Source organism: Artibeus jamaicensis, unplaced genomic scaffold, assembly GCF_021234435.1.
Source record: "Artibeus jamaicensis isolate MK-2021 breed Jamaican fruit bat unplaced genomic scaffold, CSHL_Jam_final contig_497, whole genome shotgun sequence".
NCBI lineage: Eukaryota > Metazoa > Chordata > Mammalia > Chiroptera > Phyllostomidae > Artibeus > Artibeus jamaicensis.
The window spans coordinates 6,099,536-6,125,861 of record NW_026521863.1 but is presented as its reverse complement, the minus strand read 5'-3'; the positions used below and the strand labels follow the sequence as shown (position 1 = coordinate 6,125,861).

The following is a 26,326-nucleotide window of genomic DNA, read 5'->3' as shown; positions in this document are numbered from 1 at the left end:
GACTGCAGCTTAGCCTTCTGTAATTTCCTTGCATTAACACTTAGGTTCTAAATACAGAGAGAACTTTTTGTTCACATTCTAAGAACTAATTAATAGCAGTTAATATTGATTGTGTGCTCTATGTGACAGACACTGTGACTTATATGTTTTACAACCATTGTCTCAGTGGTTCTAGCAATATTCTTGTGGAGTAGGTGTTGTTATTGTCCCTCCCTGATGAACCTAAAGTTCCAGAGGAGGCTTAGCTTCAAAATGGCAGAGCCAGGGTTCATATGCATGCCTCTTGGTTGCTCTGGCTGCATTGACTGAGTGTACTTTTTCAGGGCCCAGCCTTCCCTTCCACTGACCACTGTTTTCAAGTATTAGTGGTGTCATGTCAGTCCCATTTCACCTAGTTACAGCTGTCATTTCCACTTAAAAAATAAATTCAAGTTCTTTCCAAAATATGTATGATGAAGATTAAACAGACTGGATGTTTTTAAATTTAAAAAAAGGCAGAAGGAGTAAGAAACAGTCTCATTTGTTTCCATTCATTTTACTGGTATCTGAAAGAGGTAATTCAGACTTTGAACTCCTAAATTGAAGTCTCTGCCTTAATTTCCGTATTTACAGAAGCAGCCTAAGTAGTGAGGTCTTCTTTCCCATCCTGGTTTTTACCCTTCTGTCCCTCCAAAGGGATGACAGGGACAGATGGCAGCATTTTGCAGGTACACAGAAGGTGGAGGGAGAAGGTGGAGGGAGATCGAGAGCACGCTGTAGGGCCCGTGTCTTGTTTGTTAACCATTCAGATTGAGAGCCGAGTCTTTTAGGAAGACTGGGAAGGACACCTCTCTGTCTATTGGATGCATGGCACATTTTGGACCACCTTATTACCCTAGCCCTCGAAAAATCACTTTTACTGAATTATCCTTTAATATTAAATTTTATTCATACTTGTTACAGGAAGTGAGTGTAAGTCCTGTTGCACATCCATGTGAGATTGTCATAGATGTTATCCTTTCCATTATCTGGTGGCCCTAGGTAGTATCCTGCAATGTTGAAATTTTCCAGCATTTAATAATAGGGAAAACACTATCTTTCCTGGGTAACTAGACAGTTTTCTAATTTCTGATAATAAGATTTCTGTAAGACATTCTGAGTCTCCTTTTTCCCTGATCACAAGCATACTGAAGGCCAAAGGTTTCTGTGCTTAATGTTAACATTTTTGCTGTCTTTTTTTTTTTACTTTTTATAAGATGATAATTTTATTTTGTATGCATTTTTTATAAAGTGCTTTAAATTCTTTCCGGAGAGAGTCATGTTTTTAATATCTTGATTAAAACAATAGTACATATTCATTGTTCATTATTTGCTTTGAGTGTAATGCTTATTGACACTACAACCTCTTTAACCATTAACTCCTGTTGATTTTTCTTTCTTGTTTAGTCCTGTGTCATACTGAATGTCTCTAAATTTGGGTATACAAATACTATTTTATTTAAGACCTTGATGTGGTAGTATAAAAACTTGAAGGAAACAATCAATTTGTTTCTGTGAAAAGCTAAGGTTTTGATAATGACTGAATCCCTTCTGAGGACTTGGGTGATGTAAATCATTGCCTGAAACCGAGTCTCATGTTTAGCTTCAGCTATGATGATAGCACTTAATTGAAATGTGGTTTAAGGGAAGATTTGGATCATTGTCTTTTTTCCTGCTGCCTGTGTCTTTTCTTTAATTCGCAGTTTTCTGGGAGGAAGGGTTACTTCATTGATCAGATAGGAGCACAGTGGAGATTTAAACTCTACAGTTCCTTTTCTCATGTTTTATTTGTGCAATGACTTGATGGGACTACGAATTAATTGGATTTTCCTGCCACTTTTCACTCTTGTTAGTGTTATTGTAACAACAGCCACTGGAAGGAGGTTTCTGGATCCCTGTGGGGGATGAATCCCATTTCATGTCCATCCTGTCTCAGTTTTGAATCCTTTTAGCAATTTTATATGCAGGACATGATGTTAGCACATGAACATCTATAGAGCTGTGCATCTGTAAGTGCTAAGGGATAGCGAGTGGGGTGGCGGGTCCTAACCCAGCTTCTTCGAGCTTCATTTTGCTAATATGTAACTCTCCCACATATGGTTATTGTTCCAGTGAAAGGAAGTAATTAAAAAAAATCTTGGAGCATTATACCTGGTTACAGTCAATAATAATTGAATTAGAATAATCATTTCCAAGCCATTGGTGATGGTCCACTTATTTCCTGATCTGTACGTGTAACCAAATTCCTGTGGAAAACAGCTCTGTGATATAGAATTTGACAAGATTGGGCTTGTGCTCTGAATCTTACGATTTCGTTGTAGTATATAGCACAACTGATCATTTGTTTCCAATGATGGAACATCTACCTCATTCATCTCATTTCCTGTACATGAAGTTTCCTATGCCATATCTCTTACTTGAATTTGATTGCACTTTGAATCTGTGTGCTTGTCATGAATCTTCTGGCAAAGTTATATTACACAATGGTAGTGCTATTGTAATGGCCATTAGTAGTGGAAACATACAGACAGCCGTTAAGCATCTGCAGTTCCTGAGACTGGGTAATAAATAAACCTCCGGGAACAGTTGGGTTAAAATTCCTAGCCAAATAAGGTAACTAACCAGGGCCCGCCAGAAGAGGCCCGCCAGAAGAGGCCCGCCAGAAGAGGCCCGCCAGAAGAGGCCCGCCAGCAGCAACACCCACCAATTAGGGACCTTCGCCGTTTTCAACTTAGCAACCTAGCTAATAGCTAACCGCCACATCTGCTTCTGTAAGCCCGCATTTGCTTGCTCTGCCCTATAAAAACCCCGTAGCCTGTAAGCCACGTGCGGCTTCCATTTTGTAGATCTGGTAGGGGAAGACCGCCCCTGCGCAGGTAAAACTTTTGGCCAATAAATAACATATGAGCTCTAAGTGCCTGGACGTCTGATTTCTCTCTCTTTGAATACAACACTATATTCGTAAACAATCTTCTTTAACCAATAGAAGCACCAATAAAAGTAAGCATTATGTTCTTTAATCTTCCAATCATGCTTCAGAACTAATTTTTGAAGTTCAGATTGGTCACCTTATCATTGGGAAATAAGCTCCTGCCCATTCTTCTGCTCCTACAGGTTTTTCCTTACCACACTCCTTAGGATTGTCTTTCTCTCCAGCCAGTCCTGGCCTGGCTCTCATGTTGGCTACTTACTCTTCCCTCACCTGTTCTGAGCATCCCCTGCTTTGACTTCTTACTTGGTTTCAGCTCTTGCTCACCTTTGGGATGGTCTCTCAATCTACATCTGAAGGTGATAGGTGATAAGAGTGTGGAGCCCTCCTGGAAATGGAGCTGACCAGGTATTTTGGACCCCTCCGGCTATAACCACTTCCAGTAAAAATATTGGAAAGGGTAAAACAAACATCTTTTAGTCACATATATTGCAAGAAAATAAGAAACCCACCAAGTGTGGGGTGCTGGCTGGGTAACTCAGTTGGTTAGAGCATCCTTCCAGTATGCCAAAGTTGCAGGTTCGATCCCGAGTCAGGGCACATACAAGAATCAATGAATGCATAAATAAGTAGAACAAAAAATTGATGTTTCTCTATCTCTGTCCCTTCCTTCTGTCCCTTTTCTTTTTTTTTTTAAATCAATTTTAAAAAAAGAAAAGAAAGAGGTACTCACCAAGTGGTGAAAAAAGAGCAAGAGGAGTGAGCATTCCTGAGAGGGAGAGGAAGAGGGAGAGAGACAGGCGATACTGAGGGACCTCTGCTGGTGCCGGGGACCTGGGTTTCAGGGAACGGAGTTTCATCTGGACCTCTCAAAAGGGCTAGGGCCGGCTCAGGGAGAGGGCTTCTTAGCTTTAAATGAAAAGTCTCTTCACTCTCTTGGGTTTGGGATTTGAATTTATGCTAACTGTGTGGTCTAGAAAACCCCCAGCTGAGAAACTCATCTTAATGTTTCTGGGTTGGAGGCACCCAAGGGCTTGGCAGACATAAACACAGATTCCTTCTAGAACAAAGCCCCCACAACCCACTGATGAGAAATGTGAGCAAGGTAAAAAAAATTACTAAGGAAGTGAGAGTCACCTTCAAGTCAGTTGTTACGTGCCATTTGTTCCATCCACTCATCTGTTCATTCCTCAAGTTTTACCCATCACTCATTATGTCCTAAGCACTAATCTCAGTGCCGGGTTATAATAGCACAGCATTCTATGGGGAAATGAGTATTGGGCTCTTGACCAGAGGATTTGTACACTTGGCCCAGGAACTGCCCTCTTTACAGCTCTCAGTCACTGCCAGAAAACTCTGGTGCTTTGCTAGGACCAGTTTGAAAACCACTGAGTTATGTCAGTTCATTTATTTTACAAATGAGAAAACTGAGACTCCGGTGTTTAACTACTGGTTAATGCCCAAGGTATGAATCTCAGGTTCCTTGTCTTTAGAATGGGGAGAATAGTACCCTCATTTCCCGCAAATATGCCAATTCCTCCTTCCCGTGCCCCTAAAAGTCACAGATGGTACAGGGACTCAGAACTCCTGGTTTCCCGACTAAACGCGTTTCTGCTGCTGGTTTGACTCTGTGAGATCTTTTATTGTCCAAGCCCACAGAGTCTCACACTTTTACTCTTAATTGTCCTCTGATTATTTCATGTTTGTAAATTTGCTTCCATAGGTAGATTGTGAACCATTGTAAGTTCAGGGACTGGGTATGGTATTTTTATACTAACTTCTTGTTATCTAGTCTTGGGCTGGCTACTTGGTATCTGTTTTATAATACTCGTTTATTGTTGCCTGATTAAATATGTAATGCCATTGTTATGAGGAAATGAACATATTTCTGTCCAAAAATGTATTATGGTCATTATGTGAGAGTTATGGTGAAGTGGGAAAATATTTTTGATGTTTTTTGTGATGTAAACCTGTCTCCTGCTCTTTCCCTCCCTGGTTGAAACGAAGTTTCCCACCTGATTTCCTGCTGCAGTTTCCTTTACAGCCCTGGGCTACTCCTTCCTTCAGTGCTAGGCACATTTGTGAGTGCCTGTCACTCACTAAGCTGGGGTGCTCTGTGTGTTGATTATTGAATACCTCACAACTGCTTCTGTGTGTCCCTAAGCACGTGTTCAGAACTGGGAATATGTCCATTTGTGTGGGCACTAGGCCATCAGTTAGCTCTGGTCCCTTGCTTCCCTGTGCTGCTCTCTGCCCTAGTACATGACCTGTATAGACATTTGGGCATGCTCTCTGTGTCTGCCTTGTCAGCCTGTTGGCCGGAGGTCAGGCACTTCTGCTCACCATTGGAACCAGGGAGGAATCTATGGCAGGTACCCCTCCCATAGAACCCAGCTAAGGCTGGGCCCTAGCCGGGACTCTGTTGTCTGTGCAGTGGCTGGCCCAGTTTCAGCTGCCCATTTGAGCCTTTTCTGTATGGAAGGCGTGGAAATGCCAGGGGATTATTTTTGCAAGTAAAAAAGATGGTAGCAGATGTGAAAACAGATTTTCTCATCATAATGTAAATTGGTGTTTTGTTTTCATTTTAGCTGAACAATATATAGGTATTCATGAAAATATTTGGCTGTAAAAAATTGAGAAAAATAACAAACTGCCATTGTCTGTTAAAATCCAATTTAGTTCTTTGAAAAGAACTGTTAGTTTAAAAAAATTACTGAAATTTGTGTTAGTATTAAAATAAGCTTTAAAAGTTTTATGTAACAATTCAGAAGACATTAGAATTCAGGTTTACCATAATCAGGTGTGTTCTTTTTTTGTACATATATAATAATTTTGGGGAAAGTGGAATGGGGTTGTGGAACTAAGGCCACATCCTTTACTTTTTCTCTGACAGCTATTTCTATGTGCTTTCTTTTTTTGTAAAGGAAGCTGTTTTTTTTTATAATTTCTCTTTAGCGGTGACCAAGAGGGTAATTTTAATTTCTTCACTAACCTAAACTTGTTTATTCTTGTTTGTGTGCTAGATTGTAACCAGTTTTGAGTTTCCTGTGTTGCTGTGCACGTGTGAAAAGATCCTGTATCCCTGGTATTCCTAGTAAACTTCAGGTGATGAGGTCACCTGAACACTGCGGAAGGGACATTGGCAGATGCGTGGTGGATGGTTTTAGCTACTTGCAACTTGGCACTGTCATGGTATTAGTCTTTCAAGACAAATTTTATTATATTTCATTTGGCATATTTACTGTCATCCAGATGACAGTGTGTTAGGTGACTGGAACTTAGCCTTCTTGGAGCCCCGGATTCTCAGTCTTTAAATGGAAAATTTCCAAAATAAGCAATTTCCTCCTTAATTAGAGGATAGTGAGTATAATAGAACCTGTAGTTTACCATTCAGGGTCATCTCTTTATTTCACGAGGACACAGTGAAGCTTTTGGAAGGAGTTATCATTTTGGGCTTCTTCCTACATTTAATTGTTATTTATTCAGCAGGTATTGAGTGCTTTCCTAGGTGCGAAAATACAGTGATTAAGGTGTATTTCTTGCTCTCAGAAGGTTCACAGTATTATAAGAAAAGTGGATCAGGATAAAAAAAATCTCAGGGAAGGCAGTTTGGGGGTATACAGATTTGGAATTCAAGTAGACCTGAATTCAACTATGAGGTGAATGAAGTTGTATTAAGCTCTGTCTAGTGTTTGTATGACCAGAGTTAAATGCACACGAGTCTTGTTTATTTGCCTATGGCAGTGGAAAGATTTCCTTTGGTTTATTAGCCTATAAAGGAATGTAATTTATAACATTCTTGGGGAAGCATTTTTATTCTTACATAGCATCATTTGTTCTTCAGGGAAAAGATTTTTTAACACCATGTACAGAATAAAAACACTTTTTTGATTGAACATACATTTATTGAATTAATACCTTGATGAACAGGCATATGAAAATCCTTACCCTCAAGTAACTACCGGGTTAACAGAGAGAATAGGGGCTGAGATATTTGTAATATGGTAGAAAATTGAATGAGTAACTTCAAAATAGAAGAGTATACTGTGAAGATTGATACAAATCCATACCCAGTAGGGGGAAGCTGGCAATGATGTATGGAGTGGGTGGTTTTGAAGATACATCAGGAAAGATGGCTAAAATTGGAGGATTTGGGGTGAGCTTTGCAATCAGCAGAACAAACTTGAGGCTTGGTGTACAAGCAGAAATTATACTTTGAAAGGAGCATAATTTTTATACCAGACAGAGGTGTAAGATAGGCTCTACAGGTAGGAGTGGAACCATTCTGTGAAGGGCCTCAAATGCCACGGTGCGGAAGGTGTCTTCAGGCAGTTTATCAGGTCGACTGTGGTGAATATTATTCCTGGGTGAATCCAGTTGGGTTACAACTTAGTACTTCCTTTATATGCTATTAGATTTGCTAGTTCTCTGTTTATGATTTTTGTATCATATTCATGGATGGTATTTTCTTTCATTTTACTTTTTAAAAATATTTTATTTTTTATGTATTTATTTATTTATTATGGTATTTTTTTTCCAAAACCATTTATCCCCCGTACACCTTCTATTCTTACACTCTCCATACCTGGTGTTGGCATTGAAGTATAATGGCCTTGTGGGATTAGTTGTGAGTGTTACTGCTTTTTTTTCCCTCTGGATGAGTTTGTGTGATTCTGCAATAATCTGTTTCCTGAATGTTGGTAGAACTTACCTGTAAAATATCTGGACTTGATGTGTTTTTTTGTAGGATGATTTTAAGTTACTGAGTCATTTTCTTTCATGGTTATGGCACAATTTAAACTTTATCTTTCTTGTTAGTTTTGTTAAACTACATTTCCTGGGAATTTGTTTAATATATTGTCAAACTTTTTAGCGTTAAATTGTTCATGGTATTCTTTTGTCTTTTCAGTCTCCACTCTGCATTCCCAGCACTGTTTGTACGGGCCTCCCTTTTCTTCATCGGTCTTGCCAGAGGTCTGTGTCTTTGAGTATGTTTTTTTGAAGAGTCAGCATTTGGCTTTGTTTAGACTCTCTAATGTTACTTTTTTTGCTTTATGAATTTATGTTTTTTATCTTTATTATCTCTTTACTTTCTTGGTTTATGCTGTACTTTTTCATCGAGCATTTAGCTTCTTCATTTATAACATTTCTTCTTTTTCAATTATAAACATATAAGGAATTTTTTGCAAAATGCTACTTCTGTAGCTGACAAGTTTTGGTATGTAGTGTTTTAATTAATGTTCAGTATTTTAATCTTTTCATTATGATTTCTTCTATAAGTTATTTAGAAATGTGCTTGTTTAAATTTTTTCAAGTTTTATAATTTATATTTTATAATTGCCTTTAATTTAATAGCTTTGTAGTCATGCCATAAGGTCTGTATAATACTCATTCTTTGAAATATGTCGAGACTCTCTTTAGATGGTAAATTTTTGTTCGTGTTGAGAAGACTATGCATTCTCTGAATCGGATACAAGATTCTATATACTGTATGCTCTTTAAGACCAAGTTTGTTCATTGTGACATTCACATTTTTCTGAATGTTTACTATTTTTTCCACCTTGACCTATAAGTGATTGAGAAAGCTGATTGAAATCTCAAACCACCTTTAATGGTGGATAACTCATGGCTTGCCATCAACTTTTGCTTTGTATGTTTCAAGGTTATTTCATTGGGTGTTGATCAAGTAAGAGTTTCCATATGCTCCAGGTGAACAGGACTGTTTGTTGTCTACGGCCATACCTCCCTGAATGTGCCTAATCTCATCTGATCTCGGAAGCTAAGCAGGGTCGGGTCTGGTTAGTACTTGGATGGGAGGACTGTTTATTAAGCTCTGTGGCTCCCTCTTTTATTCCTTATTCACTACCTTTGCCTTGAAATACCTCTTCATTACGGGTATAATCACCCTGGCTTTTTTTTTGTTTGTTTTCTGTGTAAATAGTATATCTTCTTTTTTAATGCTTTTATTTCCATTTTTAACATGATCTTAGGTTTTAGGTATGTCTTGTATGAGAGACATCTGCTTTGCAGATAGCTGAAGGATCTACCTTATAATAACAAAATACTTCTCATTCCTCCCTCCTATTTCTTGTATCATTGCTTTTACTTTCTCGCTTATAAGTAAGCATACATAGCACATATGCATGTATATTTTTGGGTGCATTTTGGTATTATTTTAAACTGTTATCTGTCAGATCAGTTAAGAATAAGAAAAATACATGTTTTTATACTACCTTTACTTTACAAAAGGGAGGGAAGTGCCCCCCCCCTTGTGTAGATCTGAGTTTTTGATCTGTATCATTTTTCTTCTTCCTGAAGAATTTCTTTTAACATTTTTGCAAGGTATGTCAAGTGGCAACAAATTTTTTTCAGTTTTTGTTTGAGAAAGTCTTTATTTGTCTTTCATTTTTGAAGGGTAATTTTTCATGGTACAAAATTCTAGGTTGGTGGTTTGTTTTTCAGTCTTTTTTCTGTTTGCTTTCAGTTTTGGAGTTTTCTGTAAGAAATATTCTTGAGTGCAGAGATTCTTTCCTTAGTTGTGTCCAGTCTACTGATAAGCTTGTCAGAGACATTCTTCATCTCTGTTATAGTATTTTCAATCTCTAGCATTTTAATTTTTTTCCTAAAATTTCCATATATCCTCACATGCTATCTACTTTTTCCACCAGAGCTCTTAGCATATTAAACATAGTGGCTTTAAATTCCTGATTTGATCATTCCAAAATCCCTGCCATTTCTGAGTTTGGTTATGATGCTTACTCCTGGCTCTTCAAACTGTGATTTTTGCATTTTAGTATGCCTCATTATATTTTTCTTGATAGCTGGACATGAGGTACTGATTAAAAAGAACTGCTGTAAATAGGCTCTTAGTAATGTGATAAGGTGTGGAGGGAAGGGAAGCATTCTACAGTCCTGTGATTGCATCTCAATCTCTACATGTGTGTGTGAACATACTTATTGGGGTGAGAAGTGCATGACATAAATCTTGCCATCTTAACCATTTCTCAGTGTACAGGTCTTTAATGTTAAGTATATTCGCTTTGTTGTACAACTAGTCTTCAGAACTTTTCATCTTACAAAACTGAAACTCCATACCCATTAAGCAACAACTTGCCATTCTTCCCTCCCCGTGGTGCTGGGAAATCACCCTTCTACTTTCTGTTTCTGTGAATCGAACTGCTCTAGGTTCTTCATACGAATGGACTCACACAGTGTTTGTCTTTGTGTGACTGGCTTACCGACGTAGTATAATGTCCTCAAGGTTCATCCACATTGTGGTGTTTGTTAGGACATGGGATATCCTTTTTAAGGCCTAATAACATGCCTTTCTATGTATATAACACATTTTGTTTATCCTCTTTACTATTATGAATAATGCTGCTGTGAACATGGGTATGCAAATATCTCTTCAAGATCCTGCTTTCAGTACTTTTGGTTATACACCCATAAGTGGAATTGCCGGATGACATGGTATGTTTGTTTTTGTTTTGTTTTGTTTTGTTTTGTTTTAGGGTTAGTTAATGCCTTGATCACCTATCATAATTACCATTTACTTTATGTGGTCAAACCATTTAAGATTTACTATTTTAACAGCTGTCAAGTGTATGATAGGGTCATTAAATTGCCATGACTTAACGTAACACCCTCAGAACCTTGGGTGTCGATGTTTTAGTGCACCTTTGTTTCTGGGCCGTCGCCGCGCATTTTCCTCAGTTTCTCCCACCCCCTCTTAGGTCGGATGGGTTGACTAGAGGGAGCTGGAGTTGGTCAGTTAGGCTCTGATGAAATCCCGACTGCTTAGGCCCAGGTTAAATAGTTCTTATTGAGGGCAGGCTTTCTTAAAAAGAACAGAATGCTCTGGTGTATTTCAAAATAACTCCTTTCTCCAATATTTACTGTGAGGACCTGGTGAGCTCCTGGAGGTTAAACTCACCAAGTCTAGGATCCCTAGTGGCTGGGTCCCCCTTAAATTTTTATCTCTCAGACTTGCCTACTATAAGCCTGTTACAGTTCTTCAATTACAGTTTCCCTACACTGGGACTGGTTCCCATATATTGGGAACCATTGACTGGTTCCCAATCAATGGGACTGGTTCCCATTGATTTATGCTCTGGTAAGTGTAATTCTTTCTATTAGCCTTTTGGTATCAACAGTTTTTGCCCTATTATGGATCTAAGAGGAGTTGATGATTCTGTTTTGTAGTTTTCCCAGCTTTTAACCTCTTAGGATACAGTTGTGATTTTCAGGTTATGTGTCAGATCAGAACCCAGAAATCCAAACCTAATGATGTTAAATTCTATGTATGTTCATTTCAATTTCTGAAGGCTCGAAATCTAAATTTGTTATTTCTGTTGACAAGTTGTGATGACTTTTCTTTGTATGTTTGGTAATTTTTGATTTGTAACTGATTTTTGGTTGAACCTCATCTGTGGGAATCCTTAGGTCCTAAATTGGGAATGTTTCCTTCAGATCAGATTTGCATTGTTTCGACCTAGAAGCGCAGAGTCCTAGAACTCGGGGACAGTTTTAGTTTCCTCTGTGGGCCCTGACGAATTTGTGGACTCGGTCTCTCCACCTGGAGGCTGAGCCCAGTTTGTAGATGTAACGGGGTGACCAACTGCCTGGTGTGCCTAGAACTCTGTGACATGAGGGGTTTCCTGGAATGTGGGACTTTTAGTGGTAGCACTGGGACAGTTCTGGGTAAATTGGGACAATTAGGCACCTGATTCTGATTCCAGTGCTTATATCTGCATTTTTTCAGACAGTTCTGGATATATTGTATATCTGCATTTGCTGGATAACTGACTTTCTCATATGTTTATTGTTAAGGTGGTCAGTGACATGGGCCATGAAAGAATTCACAAAGAGAAGAAAGTGTAGAGAATAAAGTTTTTATCCACTCTCCAAGAAAGGCAAGGGGCATGGCGTGGACCAGCCTTGAGGGGTGGGGCTTTGAGCTTTCATTGGATTATAATTGGATTAAAAGGGGGGGTTGCCGTTGTGTGGCCCCTGGGCTACTGGAATGTTGTAAATTTAGTGCAGTTTGTTCCAATGTTATCTTCTGCCTGTGGCTGTAGGGAGTGGTTGGTTCTGTTCTTCCAGTCATTTCCAGTCCTGGGGACAAGCTCAGAAGAGTCAAATGTCGGTCATGTTTAACCAGGTCGCAGGTCTGCTGGACAAATGGGGCCGCCATAGCGAATGGGGCTGGCTTTGTCCTTGCATTTATGCGTGTGTCATGTATCTCCCTGGGAGATTTCTCATACTTTTCTGGAAGTCCAGCAGATTGTTGTAATTTACCCAAGATCTGCAGCAGTCAGTGGGCAGGCCCTTCAGAATATCCTGGAACCGTAACCCGTAATTTCACTTTTTAATTAAGTTATTGAGAACATGTTCCATGTCACGCTGTAGTCTTCTACAGTATAATTAGTATTGTGTTTTATGTCTGTGCCAATATTTACTGAACCAATATTACATTTTGGACATAAAGGTTATTTCAGATTTTTCACTTCTGAAATGCTGAGGTAAAAAATCCTTCTAAATCTCTGTACAATCAAGGATTATTTCCTTATGATAAATTTCCAAGAGTAGAATTGTGGAATCAGAAGGTTTGTAACATTTTATGCCTTTTAAATTATATCACCAAACAGGTCTCTTATTTCTCTGCACCATACATGACATTGGAAGTTATCATTTCTTTTAGTCCTTGTCAGTTCGATAAATGAAATGTCCTCCTTTTTAAATTAAGGCACAAGACTTTTGATAACATTGAGCGCTATGTATGGTACCACAATGTTTTACCACCCAAGTTTCAGGAATAGATTCATTCTTAGAAGTGAGTATCTAGCCCCCATTCTTTTGTAGACTAGCAATCCAGCTGTTTATTTTACAGCCTCCACACCCTTTCCTCCCTTCTCTCTCTGTACAGATAATTAGGTGCTTATGTTCTCAGAACTGGCTATTGAAACCACGTGCAGAAAGTACAGAGGGAGCAACTTTCCCTAACAGTCCGCCTCTGCTGTTCTCTGAGCGTTGTGGTGGACCCACAGCTTCTGTGCGGAGTCGTTTTACTCGCGTGGCTGCAATGCCTGTCAGCCCAGACGTTCAGGAGACCCGGGTTCCGAATGGTTGGTGTTGACCCAGGGTTCATCAGGGACTCATTTAGTCAGCACTTACTGTTTACCTTTTCCTTAGAGGACTGCTGGGGCTTCTGTGGCATACTCAGTGCTTATCGAACACTTAATCAAATGCGGTACTGCTGGGTACTGCACATAGGATAAAAATTGGAGTCCAGGAGTTTGGGGTTTAGTGGGCATGATGAACTAAACAGAAAAATACTTCCATCACAAGCAGAGAAGACCCTTGCCATGTGAGCCTGTGGAGTGCTTCAGTGTGTCATAGCTAAAGGAGCCGCTGCTGTTTTTGACTAAGACAACTTTTCGGTGGAATATATCTCTAAAATTTACAATGCAAGTCAGTGGGAAAATGATCTGATAACTGACACTACTGTAGTAAGAATGCATCTTTGGAATAAGCCTGGGCATAGCCATGCATACATGTCTTCTGCATTTTTAAAGATTTTATTTAGTTTTAGAGAGAGAGGAAGGGAGTGTTACAGGACAGACCGGGGTGGAGTATACAATATATTATTACCAAAAGGACCTCTGTTTTTCTGTGGGGGTTCCCCCCTGTACTAGGTTCACTTTGCTCCACCACCAGAAGAAAGGCATCTCTCAATGCCAGAGATTGGTGAAAAGGAAAGGAATTATTTATTTTAAAGTTATACAGACTTAGAGTAATGACTTAATGTCTTCATTAAAATACATTAAAGTTCTTTAGAATACCCACAGTTGCACACAGTCCTTCCTTCTTCCTCTGCCCTAGTCCAGGGTACCATATCTCAGAAAAAGAAGTAGAAGTCCGTGATTCAGGCTCCTGGCACCATCAGCTGTGTTGCCACCACAATCTCCAGTTAATTCAGAACCATGTGGCACCTTCTCATGGCCCACCAGCAAGAGTCCTTTCACCCTTTTCTTCCAGGCAAATTCTCTCTTGCTTTCTAAGCCACGTGGCAAAAAGGAGCAACCCAAAGCCTCATGGTCCTGACTTTTGCCAAAGCCATGTGGTTCTCCTTTCTACTGCCACAGCCACGTGGTCCTCTCCTGGCATGGCTGCTGTGCCTTGGTTTAAATCCCAGCACCAGTTTTTCTCTGCAGTCCCATTTCCGATTCCTCCTCCAGTCAGTTACACCTGCTAGCACTCCCATATTCTTCTAGCTTTACTGGACTGCCATAGTAAGTCTGGGCAGGTGTGGCCCCATGGCATAGAGCCAGTCTTCTCCAAGCTCTCACGCAGGTGCTGTAACCAGGGAGAGTTGCCTCCCAGTTACATCTTGGGTGGAAGTCATTTCCATCCCCCTGGCTCAAAATATGGCCACAGCTATTTAACATATCTATGAAACCATTTAAAGGTTATAAATATGTTAAATGACCATGCCAGAGGTTAGCTGCAAAGCTGCTGCTATACAAAACAACTCTCAGTGGCCCTGCTCCATGTGTCCCATCCCCCAGCTCAAACTTGTGGGGGTGAGAACATCATATGTGTGTGTGTGTGTGTGTATTTCTAATATTTCCTGGACACCTTGAGATCTGGACCTTATTACAAATCCCTATTGGGGGCCCCCCTCTTGGCTGCACCCTGTTACAGTAGGAAGAGAGAGGGAGAGAAACATGAACAAGAGAGGAAGAGAAACATCAGTGTGAGAGGGGAATGTCACTTGGTTGCCTCTCGTATACGTCCTGACCATGGGTGAACCCACAACCCATGCTTGTGCCCTGACTGGGAACCGAAAGGGACACCATTCAGTTTGTAGACAATGCCCAACCAACTGATCCAAACCAGTCAGGGTGTCCATGCATGTCTTTAGTTATTTTCTCACCAGCGTGTTTTGAGAATGATAAGTATACACATACACACACACATTTATTATTAAGACATACAGTTGTGATTAAGCTCCATTATCTTTGCAGGAGTGTTGTGAAATTTCCACGTATGTGTTGTTTCCTTGCATGTGTAGATAGCCACATGACAATGACGGCTGAGAGTATCCCTGCCTTAAAAGGCAATCTTGGAAGGCAAATGTGAACTAGCCTCCAGGCAGCTATGGAAGCTCCTTAGGAACCAGTTAGAACAGCCTTGGGCTCTGGATATTTGTGGGTTGTGGAAAATCCCCCAGGGGAAGGAGTAACTGTAATTAGAGGCAGGTCACCTTAGTTGCTTCAGTTAGAAAAGAAGAGTAGAGTTCAGGTTATGTTGCTGTCTGTGGAAAGGGGAAGCGGTGGGAGGTGTGGGGTTGGAGAGAGCCCCTCCCTCTCCCCACCAGAGGTCGAGCTAAATCTAAGACAAGTAGCCGACTGTGGCCCCAGAGCTGCCGTCCATAGAGTAGAAATTAGGATGTGTTTAATGTACATCACCAACCAGGAAAAGTCTTTCCCTTCTCTCCAACCCATAGACAAGTCTATAATCAAAAGCTTAAAGTTTAGATGTTTGGAATATTTTATTGGAAAACTTTCTACTCTGTTTTTTTCCTGCTCTGCATTCATCTAACATCTATATATATTTCCCTAAAATCTACTTTTTAAAACAATTTTTAAGAGTGAACTTTTTAATTTTTTTTAATTGAATTGATTGGGGGGACATTGGTTAATAAAATTTTTTTAAAGATTTTATTTACTTATTTTTTTAGAGAGAAGGGAAAGGAGGGAGAAAGAGAGGCAGAGCAATGGTGGTTGGCTGCCTTTCTCACACCCCCAGCTGGGGACCTGGCCTGCAACCCAGGCATGTGCTCTAATTGGAAATTGAACTGGCATCCTTTCTGTCTGCAGGCTGGCACTCAGTCCACTGAGCCATACCAGCCAGGGCGGTTAATAAAATCATATAGGTTTCAGGTATTCATTTCTATAATACGTCATCTGTATATGGACTCTCTTCTACCTCGCCCACCCACCCCTTTCCCTCTTGTAATCACCATGCTGCTGTGTCCATGAGGTTTTCTTTTTAATGTACTTTTTTGCTTTTCATCTCAATCTTCTACTTAACCACTCTTTAAAACTTTTATCCTTTATAAAGAAATAGAACTATATTCTGGCATTTTCTTTGTGGATACATGCTTAGCTTGAGAACTAAAATAACATTTTTGATACTTTATTGGGATTTTCTAGATTGGATATAATAATTTTAAAAATTCTTCTTAGTAATTTGTTTTTAAAAATCCCAGACTTTAGGACAGGCACAGAAGGTCACCAGGGTGGAAAGCCCCGGGTGCCTACCAATGGGCAAAACGGGGAAAATAAGGACCTTGCCCCCAAGGTAGCCTTTCCTCCCCTAGCATGGCCCTGGTCATTCGGTTTAGAATCTCTGACGTTTCATATCGCTGGTCATGTGGTTTAGATCCCCCTGACTTTTACTTCCTGGGGTATCATTTAGGCCTCAGTTGTGTTTCAGCTTCAGGCCCAGAAAAGAAACAAAACCAGACAAACTACACCAAAGCTGACCTCAGGAACAGCTATGCTAACAACCAACCCCCTGTGCTGACTAACAAACCCCTGTCCTGACATGGTCCGGTCAGTGGAGTCCAGGACCCTAAAAGGACACACCTGGAGAGCTGACGAACAGTCTGTTGAGATCCTTTCTTGGGACCTCTCCTAAAATTACCACCCTTAAAAGCCCTTGGGAAAGAGGACCCGGCACACTCCCCCCAGCACCTTCCCTCTCCCCCCTCCCTTCTTATTTCCCCCAGGCAAGTTACCATTACCTTCCTCTCTCCTAGGCTCTGAAGGACCTTGTTCTGCCTTTTACTTCCTGAGCCCATGTCTTCTACTGCTCACTTCCTTTTCCTTTGTGACTTCCTAAGTAAACTTTCTCTGAGAGTTTGAGTCTTCGCTGTGAATTCTTTCCAGTCAGAGCAAGTACTGCGAGGTTGCTAAACCAAGGTTTGGTCTGACTCGGCCTGTCTAACACCTGGTGCCATTCTCACCTCCGACAACACTTCCTGAGAGATCTTGGTGGTTTTGATTCATTGGCACGTTACACACACACACATGCGCACTCGCGCAAAATGACTCATCTGAATTAAGGTATCTTGAGGAAAGTATGTGTAGCTGCTGCCTTCCTCTTGCCTGCCTCCTCCTCCTCTTAGTGAGCACTGAGTTTATGCTAAACTTTACTCCAGGGATGAGAAAGATAGGTTCCCTGCCTCTGGGAGCACAGAGCAGGGTGTTAGGTTGCAGTGTGATAAAGCTGGTACAAAAGTTAGTGCAAGGTGCTCTGGGAGGTGGCACAGGAGAGATGCCAGAGTAGGTGGGTTTTTTTAGTTTTGGTTTTTATTTTTGGAGAAAGAGAGGTGGGGGAGAAAGAGACATTGATTTGTTGTTCCAGTTATTTATGCATTCGTTGGTTTATTCTTGTATGTGCCCTGACTGGGGATTGAACCCACATTGAACCTACAATCTTGCCATATCAGGACGATACTCTAACCAACAGAGCCACCCAGCCAGGGCATGTAGGTGGGTTTTAAAGGAAGTGTTCAATCCTGGCAAGGAATGTCTCCAGCAGGAATGGAGACATGATGGAAAGGAAGAACACAGAACTTTGGGGGACAGGGAGTGGCCAGATACTATGGTAGTGACACAGGCTGGATATGGAGGCCGTGGCAGGAGAAGAGGACAACTTGAAATCAGATCAGAAAGGGTCTTGTTAGAGCTTGATCCCATAGATCAGGGAGTTCTTAAATCCTGGTTCCCAGACCAGCTGCATTAGCATTTCTTGAGAACTTGTTAGAAATGCAAATACCTGGACCCAGCCCTAGACTTTTAGGGTCAAGTATTTCGGGTGGGGCTAGGGAATGCCCAGGCCAGGAAAAGAATATTCAAGGCTCTTTGAGCAGCCTTGAATTTTCTGAGGGTCCTATGGAAGGTGGGATGGTATGGGAGTAGTTAAGGACTGAGTCTTTGGCGTTTTTATATGGGATGCAGGTCTGGACTGCAGGCAGTAGGAAGGAGGACAGGATGGATTTGCCAGAGGTAGATTCTATAGGACTTTATTGCTACTAGACAGTTATAAAGCTGAGAAAACAGCTGTGCTTTGCTCTGTGACCTGGCCCCAATCAGAGATGGAGAGGTTTTAAAGGCCCTTGCTGCCTTTTGTGTTTAGGGAATATCTTTTACTCATAATGAAAAAAACAATTCAGGTAACTTGCCTGAGCCTCTTCAGTCTTCTTCAGGATGTTGCTGGCTTAACCAGAAGGAGGGGTCAAGGTGCACATTCAGGGCCCAGAGTCTTAGAAAGGATGGTAAGCTGTGGGAGAACGGAGGCAACAATTTCATTCAGATATTTCCAGCTACTGGCAAATTTAATAAACAGTACATAGCATGCACACTTATGTCGTACATTGTCTCTGAGTTGGTAAGGTACACCCTTCTGCTATTTGAATTTCACCAATCACTAGCTCTGTTTGGTATATGTAAGTGTAAAGATGGGTCTCTAATTTCAGTTATAGCGATTATTCTGTTAGAAGCTTTTATTCTTCAGTATTTTAAAGGGTTTTTTGTATCTATTTTGTTTTACAGATTTGTAGGACTCCAGGGCCTTCAAGCTGTGATTAATCAGATGGTTCCTGAAACGACTGGGAAAGCAGACGCTTTGTGCACCAGTTGAAGAGTGTGTCTCTGTGTATATTCAAAACCTCTCTATGCACACACACTTACTCAAGAAGACAGGCTCATTCTGGTGCACACCTGAAGCATTTTACAACTAATGAAAATTAATTTAAGAATCAGATGGAGCAACTTGACACCACTGGGCTCAGGAGCCCAGGGAGAAAAATACATCACTAATGGCCAATTTTCCATGTGGTCTTCACGGGTAAAGAAAGTTTGCAAAAAGAAGAAAAAAAAAACTTGCACAGATCAAGCCTCAAAAATACCTCTCCAGTTTAAAGAAGGAGCTAAGTGAGACGGTGACTGAGGGAGCAGTGCGATTTCACACATTGCAGGTGGGATCAGGCCGCAGTTTCTGCACTTCAGTTTTCAGTGGATCTGGTGATTTGGACAGACTTCCCAGTTCTGGACTGACAGGCAACTCTTACTGTAAGAATGTGCCTGGACGATAGCCGGTTCAGGTTGGATGGGACAGGCTAGAACAGTGAACCGGTTCCTTTGCCCTTTTCAGTTGACCGTGTTCAAGAAATTTTAATTTATTATTTCCCTTTCTTTTTATGTGTAGGATAATATCTTAGGTAGCAGTTGAAACCAATAATTACAAAATATCAAGGAACATCCAGGCAAAGCTTCTCTTCCTTGTTCTGTCCGTGTGGACTTCAGAAACATTCTCTGAGTGTGAACAGGAAAGGGCCCATCAGCAAAACGTGGGGAAGAACCCAACCCATGCTTGTGTTTTTGTTTTAAGGAACTCTCTTTTCTGTTGAGTCCAAGAAGACTTGCATATATATGGGGAGGATTACTTGGTGGACTTAATTCTGAGTTTAGTTTTTATTTCCTTCAAGATGAAAAAACTGTGTGATTTTTAGAAGCAGAAAGGGGAGACGGTAGACTAGGGAAGGGAGGAAGGAGACGGGCAAAATCCTGCAGCGAGGCTTCGCTTTGTCTGCAAGGGGGTCAAGCTTCACCTGAGGCAAACGCTTGACGCTTGGACCGTTTTCAGGGCTTTGGAACGTTCTGGCTCTGCGGAGTGAAGGGCCCTTCCCTCTACACCTCCATGGCACTGAGGGCTGGGTGGCCCTGCAGAGGGGTGGTCAGACAGAGCCCAGTAATGCCTGGGACGCGGTAACCTGCCAGGAGGCCTGGCTGGGCTCCAAGGTGGGACATCTTCGGTTCTGAAGAGTGGGAAAGTCATCTTCTCTTCCTAAGCGTGGATTGCTGTCTGCACAAACTCTGGTTGTTTTGCACGGTTTGTGTGCCTTTTTCCCCCTTTATGCAATCTTTTTCAGCTTTAGCAGCAGAAATTTGTCTAGTCGAGAAAGCATGCCAGAGGATGGCTTCAGAAAGAGGATGATCCCATGTTCTGTCTCTAACTTTTGAACTCTTGAAGAGAAAATTCCAGCTCGAGGGATTCTTAAAGCCTTAAGTTACTTGAAATCTATGTATTTGCAACCCTTGGTCTCTGGAATCACTTTACACTAAACTGGAATCTCAGGCTGAATGAGAATAACTAAGTCGAGTAAAAAGGAGAAAACTCGGTTTCTTGATCACCACATATTAATGATGCTCTTTTTCCAGAGGGTCAGCCCACTGTTCCTCTAAGGACTTGAAAATAAGAGGGGACTCCACATTTTTTTAAGCATAACCTTTTCTTACCAGACTGCCATCATGTTTTATAGAGGAATTTTTCACTATGCATTTGGTGGATCTTTATAAAATACTGACCTTCTAATTAGATCCAGGTCAATCTTAATTAAAGGGGGTCAGGGAAAACAAGGCAAGCAAACCACAAAAACAGAATAAATCAATGAGAGGAATTGGTTTAAATTTTTTTGGCATTCAGCATTACTTTTTAAGTAAAATAGTTCACTGAAAAAAGTATGTATGCAGCGGTGGAACAGGGGCCAGTCCTTTGCAGCGACTCTAATATCCTCTGCCTGTCCTGGAAGGGGCGAGTCCCCAAGAGCGAGAAGGAAAAACCTGTGTGCAGGAGACGCTACTACGAGGAGGGCTGGCTGGCCACGGGGAATGGCCGGGGCGTCGTGGGCGTGACCTTCACCTCGAGCCACTGCCGCCGGGACAGGAACACTCCACAGAGAATTAACTTCAACCTGCGGGGCCACAACAGCGAGGTGAGCTGGGGCTTCTTTTCACTGTTCAGTCACTTCTACGGGTAGTGTGGGGCTTTCCGCCCCCCTCCCCGCCCCCACCGCCCCACTCCCTTCCATGGACTGAAAACTTTGCTTCAGTTTCTTAGGTTTCCCGCCACGTGAGACTTTGCCAAGTGTGACTTCTGTCTTTGGTTTTGGTGGGAAAGTTCAGATACAGTGCCATTGCTTAGTTACCAAATCTTCACCCCATTCCACCACAGTGAGCAAACCCCATATTCCACCTGACGCACCCTGCGACATCCAATGAGGGACTGCTGAGGGTCGGGAATGGGTCCTGGCGTTAGGGCAGGACTCAGTCGTGATGTCAGCTCTGAGATCTGATGTCACAGCTGGAAACTGTTTCTTACAGATATTATTGCTGTCATGCAAGTGAGTCATGGCTACTACTGATTTTTTAGTTAAGGGGGTTGCCTTTACTTAGGAGCAGATAGGTGGTCGTGTGTGTTTGGTGGAAGAATTGATTTCATTACAGGGACATGTCACTATAGGAATAGTCTCAGCTGGATTCTTGGATTTTGTTATTTCCTCTCTGAGAAGGTTTCCTGGCCCAGTTTCTTCCTCCATTGCTCCCCATCCCTGCCTCCCCCTTGTGCTCTGAGCAGCCTTCTGTGGGTGTATTGGTAATGACAGTTACCTGCTGCATGGGCTGGTAAACTTACTGGAAGATTGTCTGTTCTTGTGGTCTTCTACCTCACATTCTTTAAATGTCACTTATTTTAATTACCTTGAACTCACTAACCCACTTCAGTATGGCTTTTCCCCTACCCCTCAGAGTAAAATGGTCCCATTCCTGGTGACTTCACGTTGCTGTAAACTGTAGGTTATTTGATTGCAGTTGCTGAGTGGTGACATTCAGTGGAGGAGTTGAAATGCCACTTTCTCTTGCTTTCCAGGATGCCACGCTCTTGGATTTTCCTCGTACCTTTATGCCTTCCACCTTTCCTCCTTCTACCTCTTTTTTAAGGGCCGGAGGACCTGAGGCATGCATCTCTTTCTAGGTGGTCTAAGCTGGTTTCAAAGCTACCTGTACCCTGCTGACTCCCAAATCTCTATCTCCCCTTTACCTTCAGACTATCATTCCAGACTCCATTCTTTGACTTGACCTGTGAAATACAGAATTGGATGTCAGTTACTAGGCATCTCAAACTTCAGGTCACCCAAGAGAACTCACTTTCCTGCTGCCCCTTCAGCCACCAGACCTGCTTCACCCTCTGTGTTCTCCCTGGGAGGAGCCAGCCAGTGAGGCTACCACACAGAAGTCACCCTGGCATCCCCTTTCCAAGTCCAGTTATTAGATGCAGTACTCGCTGCATCAGACTTCTGAACTGTATCTTGGACATGCCCCCCCCCCCCCCCCATCTTCACAGGTCTCTGGTCTGGAACTCTGCAACTCTGCTGCTTAACCTATTGTGGAGGGCTTTGTTTAAGAGTATATATTTATATTTAGTTTCTTGAGTGTTAAAATAGTTTTTAAAGTTTAATGTACTTTTCTCTTTCCTAGAAACACTATATGACATGTCACAATTCCAAAAAGAGTGGAAATTTCTAGGCGATAATGTTCTCTTTTGCAGTTGAATCTTAGGTTTCTGTTGTGTTGGTGATAAGTCTGAAAACCTGGATTTGGCCTTCAACTCCTTCCTGTGGTTCACCCTCCTTCCCGTGTGGTTTGCCTTCCTTTCATTGGTTCACCCTCCTTTCTAGAGGAGCCTGAATTACTGGGGATTGCCAGGCCTGGTCCTGTCTTTGTATCACTATACTTGATGAAAATCAACTTTCTTAAACTTAGGAGACATTTGAAAACCACTTTGGATTTTAAAACATTTATACAGGGTTTTAACATATTTAAGGATCTGTACACTAATTCTAGTGAGAAATTTTGGCTAATTATGGATTAAAGCCACTGAAAAGTCACTGCAAATTTTTTATCTTCTAATATAGTCTTTGTAAAACATGAATTTTAGTAGGCTTGTGTCATAGTGATGTCTGTAAGGGAGAACTGTGTTTTATTTCCTGCGGCAATGACCCATTTTCTGCACCACCTCCCTCTCCACCCATTCCTGGTTTTCTGTGTCTCTAGTCCATTAAGTTCTAGGTCTCTTACTTAACTAGTTGGAGTGGTCCTGGGTAAGTCATTAGTTTACTAATGGTTAAATTGAAATAATAATTCTTTTATTTCAGAGTTGTTGTGAGAATGTATTTTTGATAGAGCTTTGATAATGGTGAATGCCATATATATAGTGATATCAAAGCACCTCACAATCCTTATAATACCATTAATATCCTTAATTACAGTTACCAGTCTGACTTATGAAGCCAGAAACTGTTTTGTTTTTTTTTTTTAATTTCTGTTTCACACTTAAGATTTGAACACATAGGCAGTCAGCAGATAATTGATTGCATCTCTGACATGTGTGCTGAGTGTACGTGCTTTTGCCGCTGCAGGGCAGGATAAATCGTGGATTCTGCCTCATGGAGTCCATAACAGTGAAGGTGAGGTGTGGGTCTGGATATCTCTTTCTGCATTTGCATTTCAATTAAGTGCACAGAAAGAAAGCTTTGGGTTATTGGAGGAATTAAGGGTGAAGATTTGCACCACTATGCTTGCTGGCAGGGACAGGGTGCTGGGTGGGGGGCTTGGGGCATGAGTGAGATTTTAAAACTCCTTCAGTTCTGTAAACACTGAGAGCCCACAGGAGGCTGGACACTGGCGGGCCTTTTGGTGTCACAGTGATGAAGAAGGAGCTGTTTCTGCCCAGCTGACCGCCTGTCAGAGGATGGATATTGTGGGTTGCGTGGAAATAGTATTGCTGCTGCTGCTAACAGTTGCCAGATATTATATGGCCACAATTTTCTAAGTGCTTTATGTGTGTTATTTTGTTTAACCCTCATAACAACTCTCTACAGTTTGGTTTTATTATTCCTGTTATGCCTTTGAAGAATCTGACTTTCAGGGATATTATGGAAGTTGTCCACGGTGTAGAGCTAGATGACAAAGATGGCAGATCCAGGTTTCAGTTCGTGTCTGTGTGTTTCATTCTGTGAGACACTGCTTCAAAAAAGGTGAACCATAATAGGCCCAGAAACAGTTGTGAGGGACTGTGGCATGGGTTTTGGACACTTAGGGCTTGGTGAGGCGTTGGAGAGTAGTGCAGGGCAAAGCTGGGCTGGGGGGCTGTGCTTTGAATAGTAGTGATAAGAAAGCAACATGGGATGAAAGAAGGCAGTGCTTTTGGTTTGGGTTGCATTCTCGGACTTAGAAGACTTGTATTCAAATAGAAGTATTAAAAAAAATCGAATGTGAGTATAAAAATGATTCAGTTCAGTGCATTTATTCATGATTGTGGATATCTGAGAGTCGATAGCATTGGATGCCTTTAGTTTATTATGGATATAATAGTTTTTAAGAAATAGCCTATAAACGTTAGTCCCGTGATTCTATGATAGTGTATGAATGCGCCTAGTTAGACTCCTGAGACGAGTGTAACCAGTTATTAACAGATGGAAGTTGTTGAGAAACAGATCTTCTATGTGTATTTCATGAACTCTTATTTTGATTAGGGGACTGGTCTAGCAGAGAGGAAGAGATAGGAGTATTTCAGTATATTAGGGTCAGAGTTTTGTTGCACCTAAAGTGATTTCATTTGTTTTTATACCAGAGCTCAGTAGTATGAGTTAATTTTTATCATAGTAATACTTATACAAGAATAAATGCTAATAATGAAAAATAGCAGTGTTTTAACTCCAGTTCCCTTCCTGTCTGCCTTCTCCCAAGGGCTTATATTATTATCTTTTCAATTAATCAGTTTTGGAATTTGGGCTATTGACTATTTTTCTATCTTGGGAAGTGGAGATTTGGCTCTCTACTTTCTAAGTCATTCAACCCGACTTTGCCCTGCTACCTAATCATCCCAATATTACTCTGTTGTAATAATTGGTTAACTCATAATTAGTATTTACATTTCTTAAACAGCACCAACATTATGCCTCGTTGAACCAAGTAGAGTACTGTGGCTGTATTTCCTTTATTATTCTTTTTTTCCTCATGATAAAAACGGTGGTGTTTTTTTTTTTTTGCCGTGGTTTTGTTTCTTTACCTATTGTGAATCTTTCTATATCTTCGGTATATTTCTACACATTGAAATCAGTAAGATCATTTTTCAGTTCTTTATCTCCAGTGTCCTGGAGACTTCCATCTTGGAGCCCTTTGTCTTCCTGCTCTCTCTGGGTTGGTTCCTCAGTGGGCCGCAGCCAGCGGGCCTGTGCGCAGCCGACTCCCTGAACTACCTGTTTCATTGTCTTGGCAATTCCTTTGTCCCTTATTTCTGCCAGATCCCTTATTTTTTATATCTTGTATTTTTTTTCTTGGTTTAACAAATTCTTTTTTTTATTTTATTTTATTTATTTATTTTTAGAGAGAGGGGAAGGGAAGGAGAAAGAGTGGGAGAGAAACTGTGTTGCCCTGCGGGGGCGAACCTAGGCCCGCGCAAATTCTTTTTTGTTGCAGTATACTTATATTCTTTGGGATCTAAGAAAGAATTTGTAAGTCATGAATTTTAAGACTTGTATGAGTGGGGACCAAAAAGAAAAAAAGCAGAATTATCTTCTGAAGTGTGGGTCCCTGTAATACAGGCTTCCCAGCTAGGCTTCCCAGCTAGGTGAGTGTTCTAGGATCCCATCTGTATCACTGTGCCAGTTGGTGTTGCTGTGAGAGGCTGCATTCTACTTCAGTGAATTGGTTTTTGAAGACTCTTTCATTGTGTTTGCCCATTTTGTGATAGGCGGTTTACGAGCACACCTGCCCACTCTATGCTGAGTGTTGAGCAGTTTGTAACAAAAAATGGTATGATCCTTGTGCTCCGCCCCCCCATCCACCTCATCGCACCCCCAGTGGCTTTATTTTTTTGTTTCCCAGGATGAAAAAGGTCCTCAAAGGGAAATGTTTTGAGGATATGGAAGAGGTGAAACAAATGGCAGAAGCATGAAAAGGCATCAAAATTGATGAGTTCAAAAACTGCTTTGAGCAGTAGAAGAAATATCTCAATAGCTGTATTACATCAAATGGAGAGTATTTGGAAGGTGACTGAAGTTGCAGTGTGAGAATAAAGGGACAATTTTTTATGTTCCAGAGTTTTCTCGGGGTCCCCCCTTGTATATATTTTTGATCTGCTGCTGGGAATCCATGTATGTGGAGGGCTGATTTACATTACATGTAGACTTTTGACTTTGAGGGAGGCAGAGCCCTTGACTCCCATGTTGTTAAAGAGCCAACTTACACCTAATTCTGCCTCATTCTTGGTTGATTGTTTGGCTAGGTATCAATTTCTAGGTTGGTTCCTTTGGAATTTTGAAGACTTTTTTTTATAATCTTCTAACCTGCAGAAAATTATTCTTGAAAGGCATTGTTAAGAGTTCAGACCAGACTCTGTTTGAATCCTAGCTTTAAGTACATTATTTAATTTCTCAGTATTATAATCATGTCATTCGTGAGATGGGTT

General features: G+C 41.2%; 1 protein-coding gene across 4 annotated transcripts in view; it reads left to right on the top strand.

Moving 5' to 3' along the window:
* Positions 1-26,326, top strand: part of TULP4 (TUB like protein 4) — a 205,876-nt gene that overhangs the window by 35,910 nt on the left and 143,640 nt on the right. For 3 of the 4 annotated variants that reach the window (XM_037126219.2, XM_053668691.1, XM_037126218.2), the window contains one exon: positions 18,571-20,792. In XM_037126219.2, the coding sequence (XP_036982114.2) occupies positions 20,541-20,792 (252 nt within the window). In that variant the 5' untranslated portion in view covers positions 18,571-20,540. Of the gene's footprint in view, positions 1-10,398; positions 10,418-18,570; positions 20,793-26,326 lie in introns of those variants that run through there. The other variant, XM_053668692.1, reaches the window with a different exon arrangement.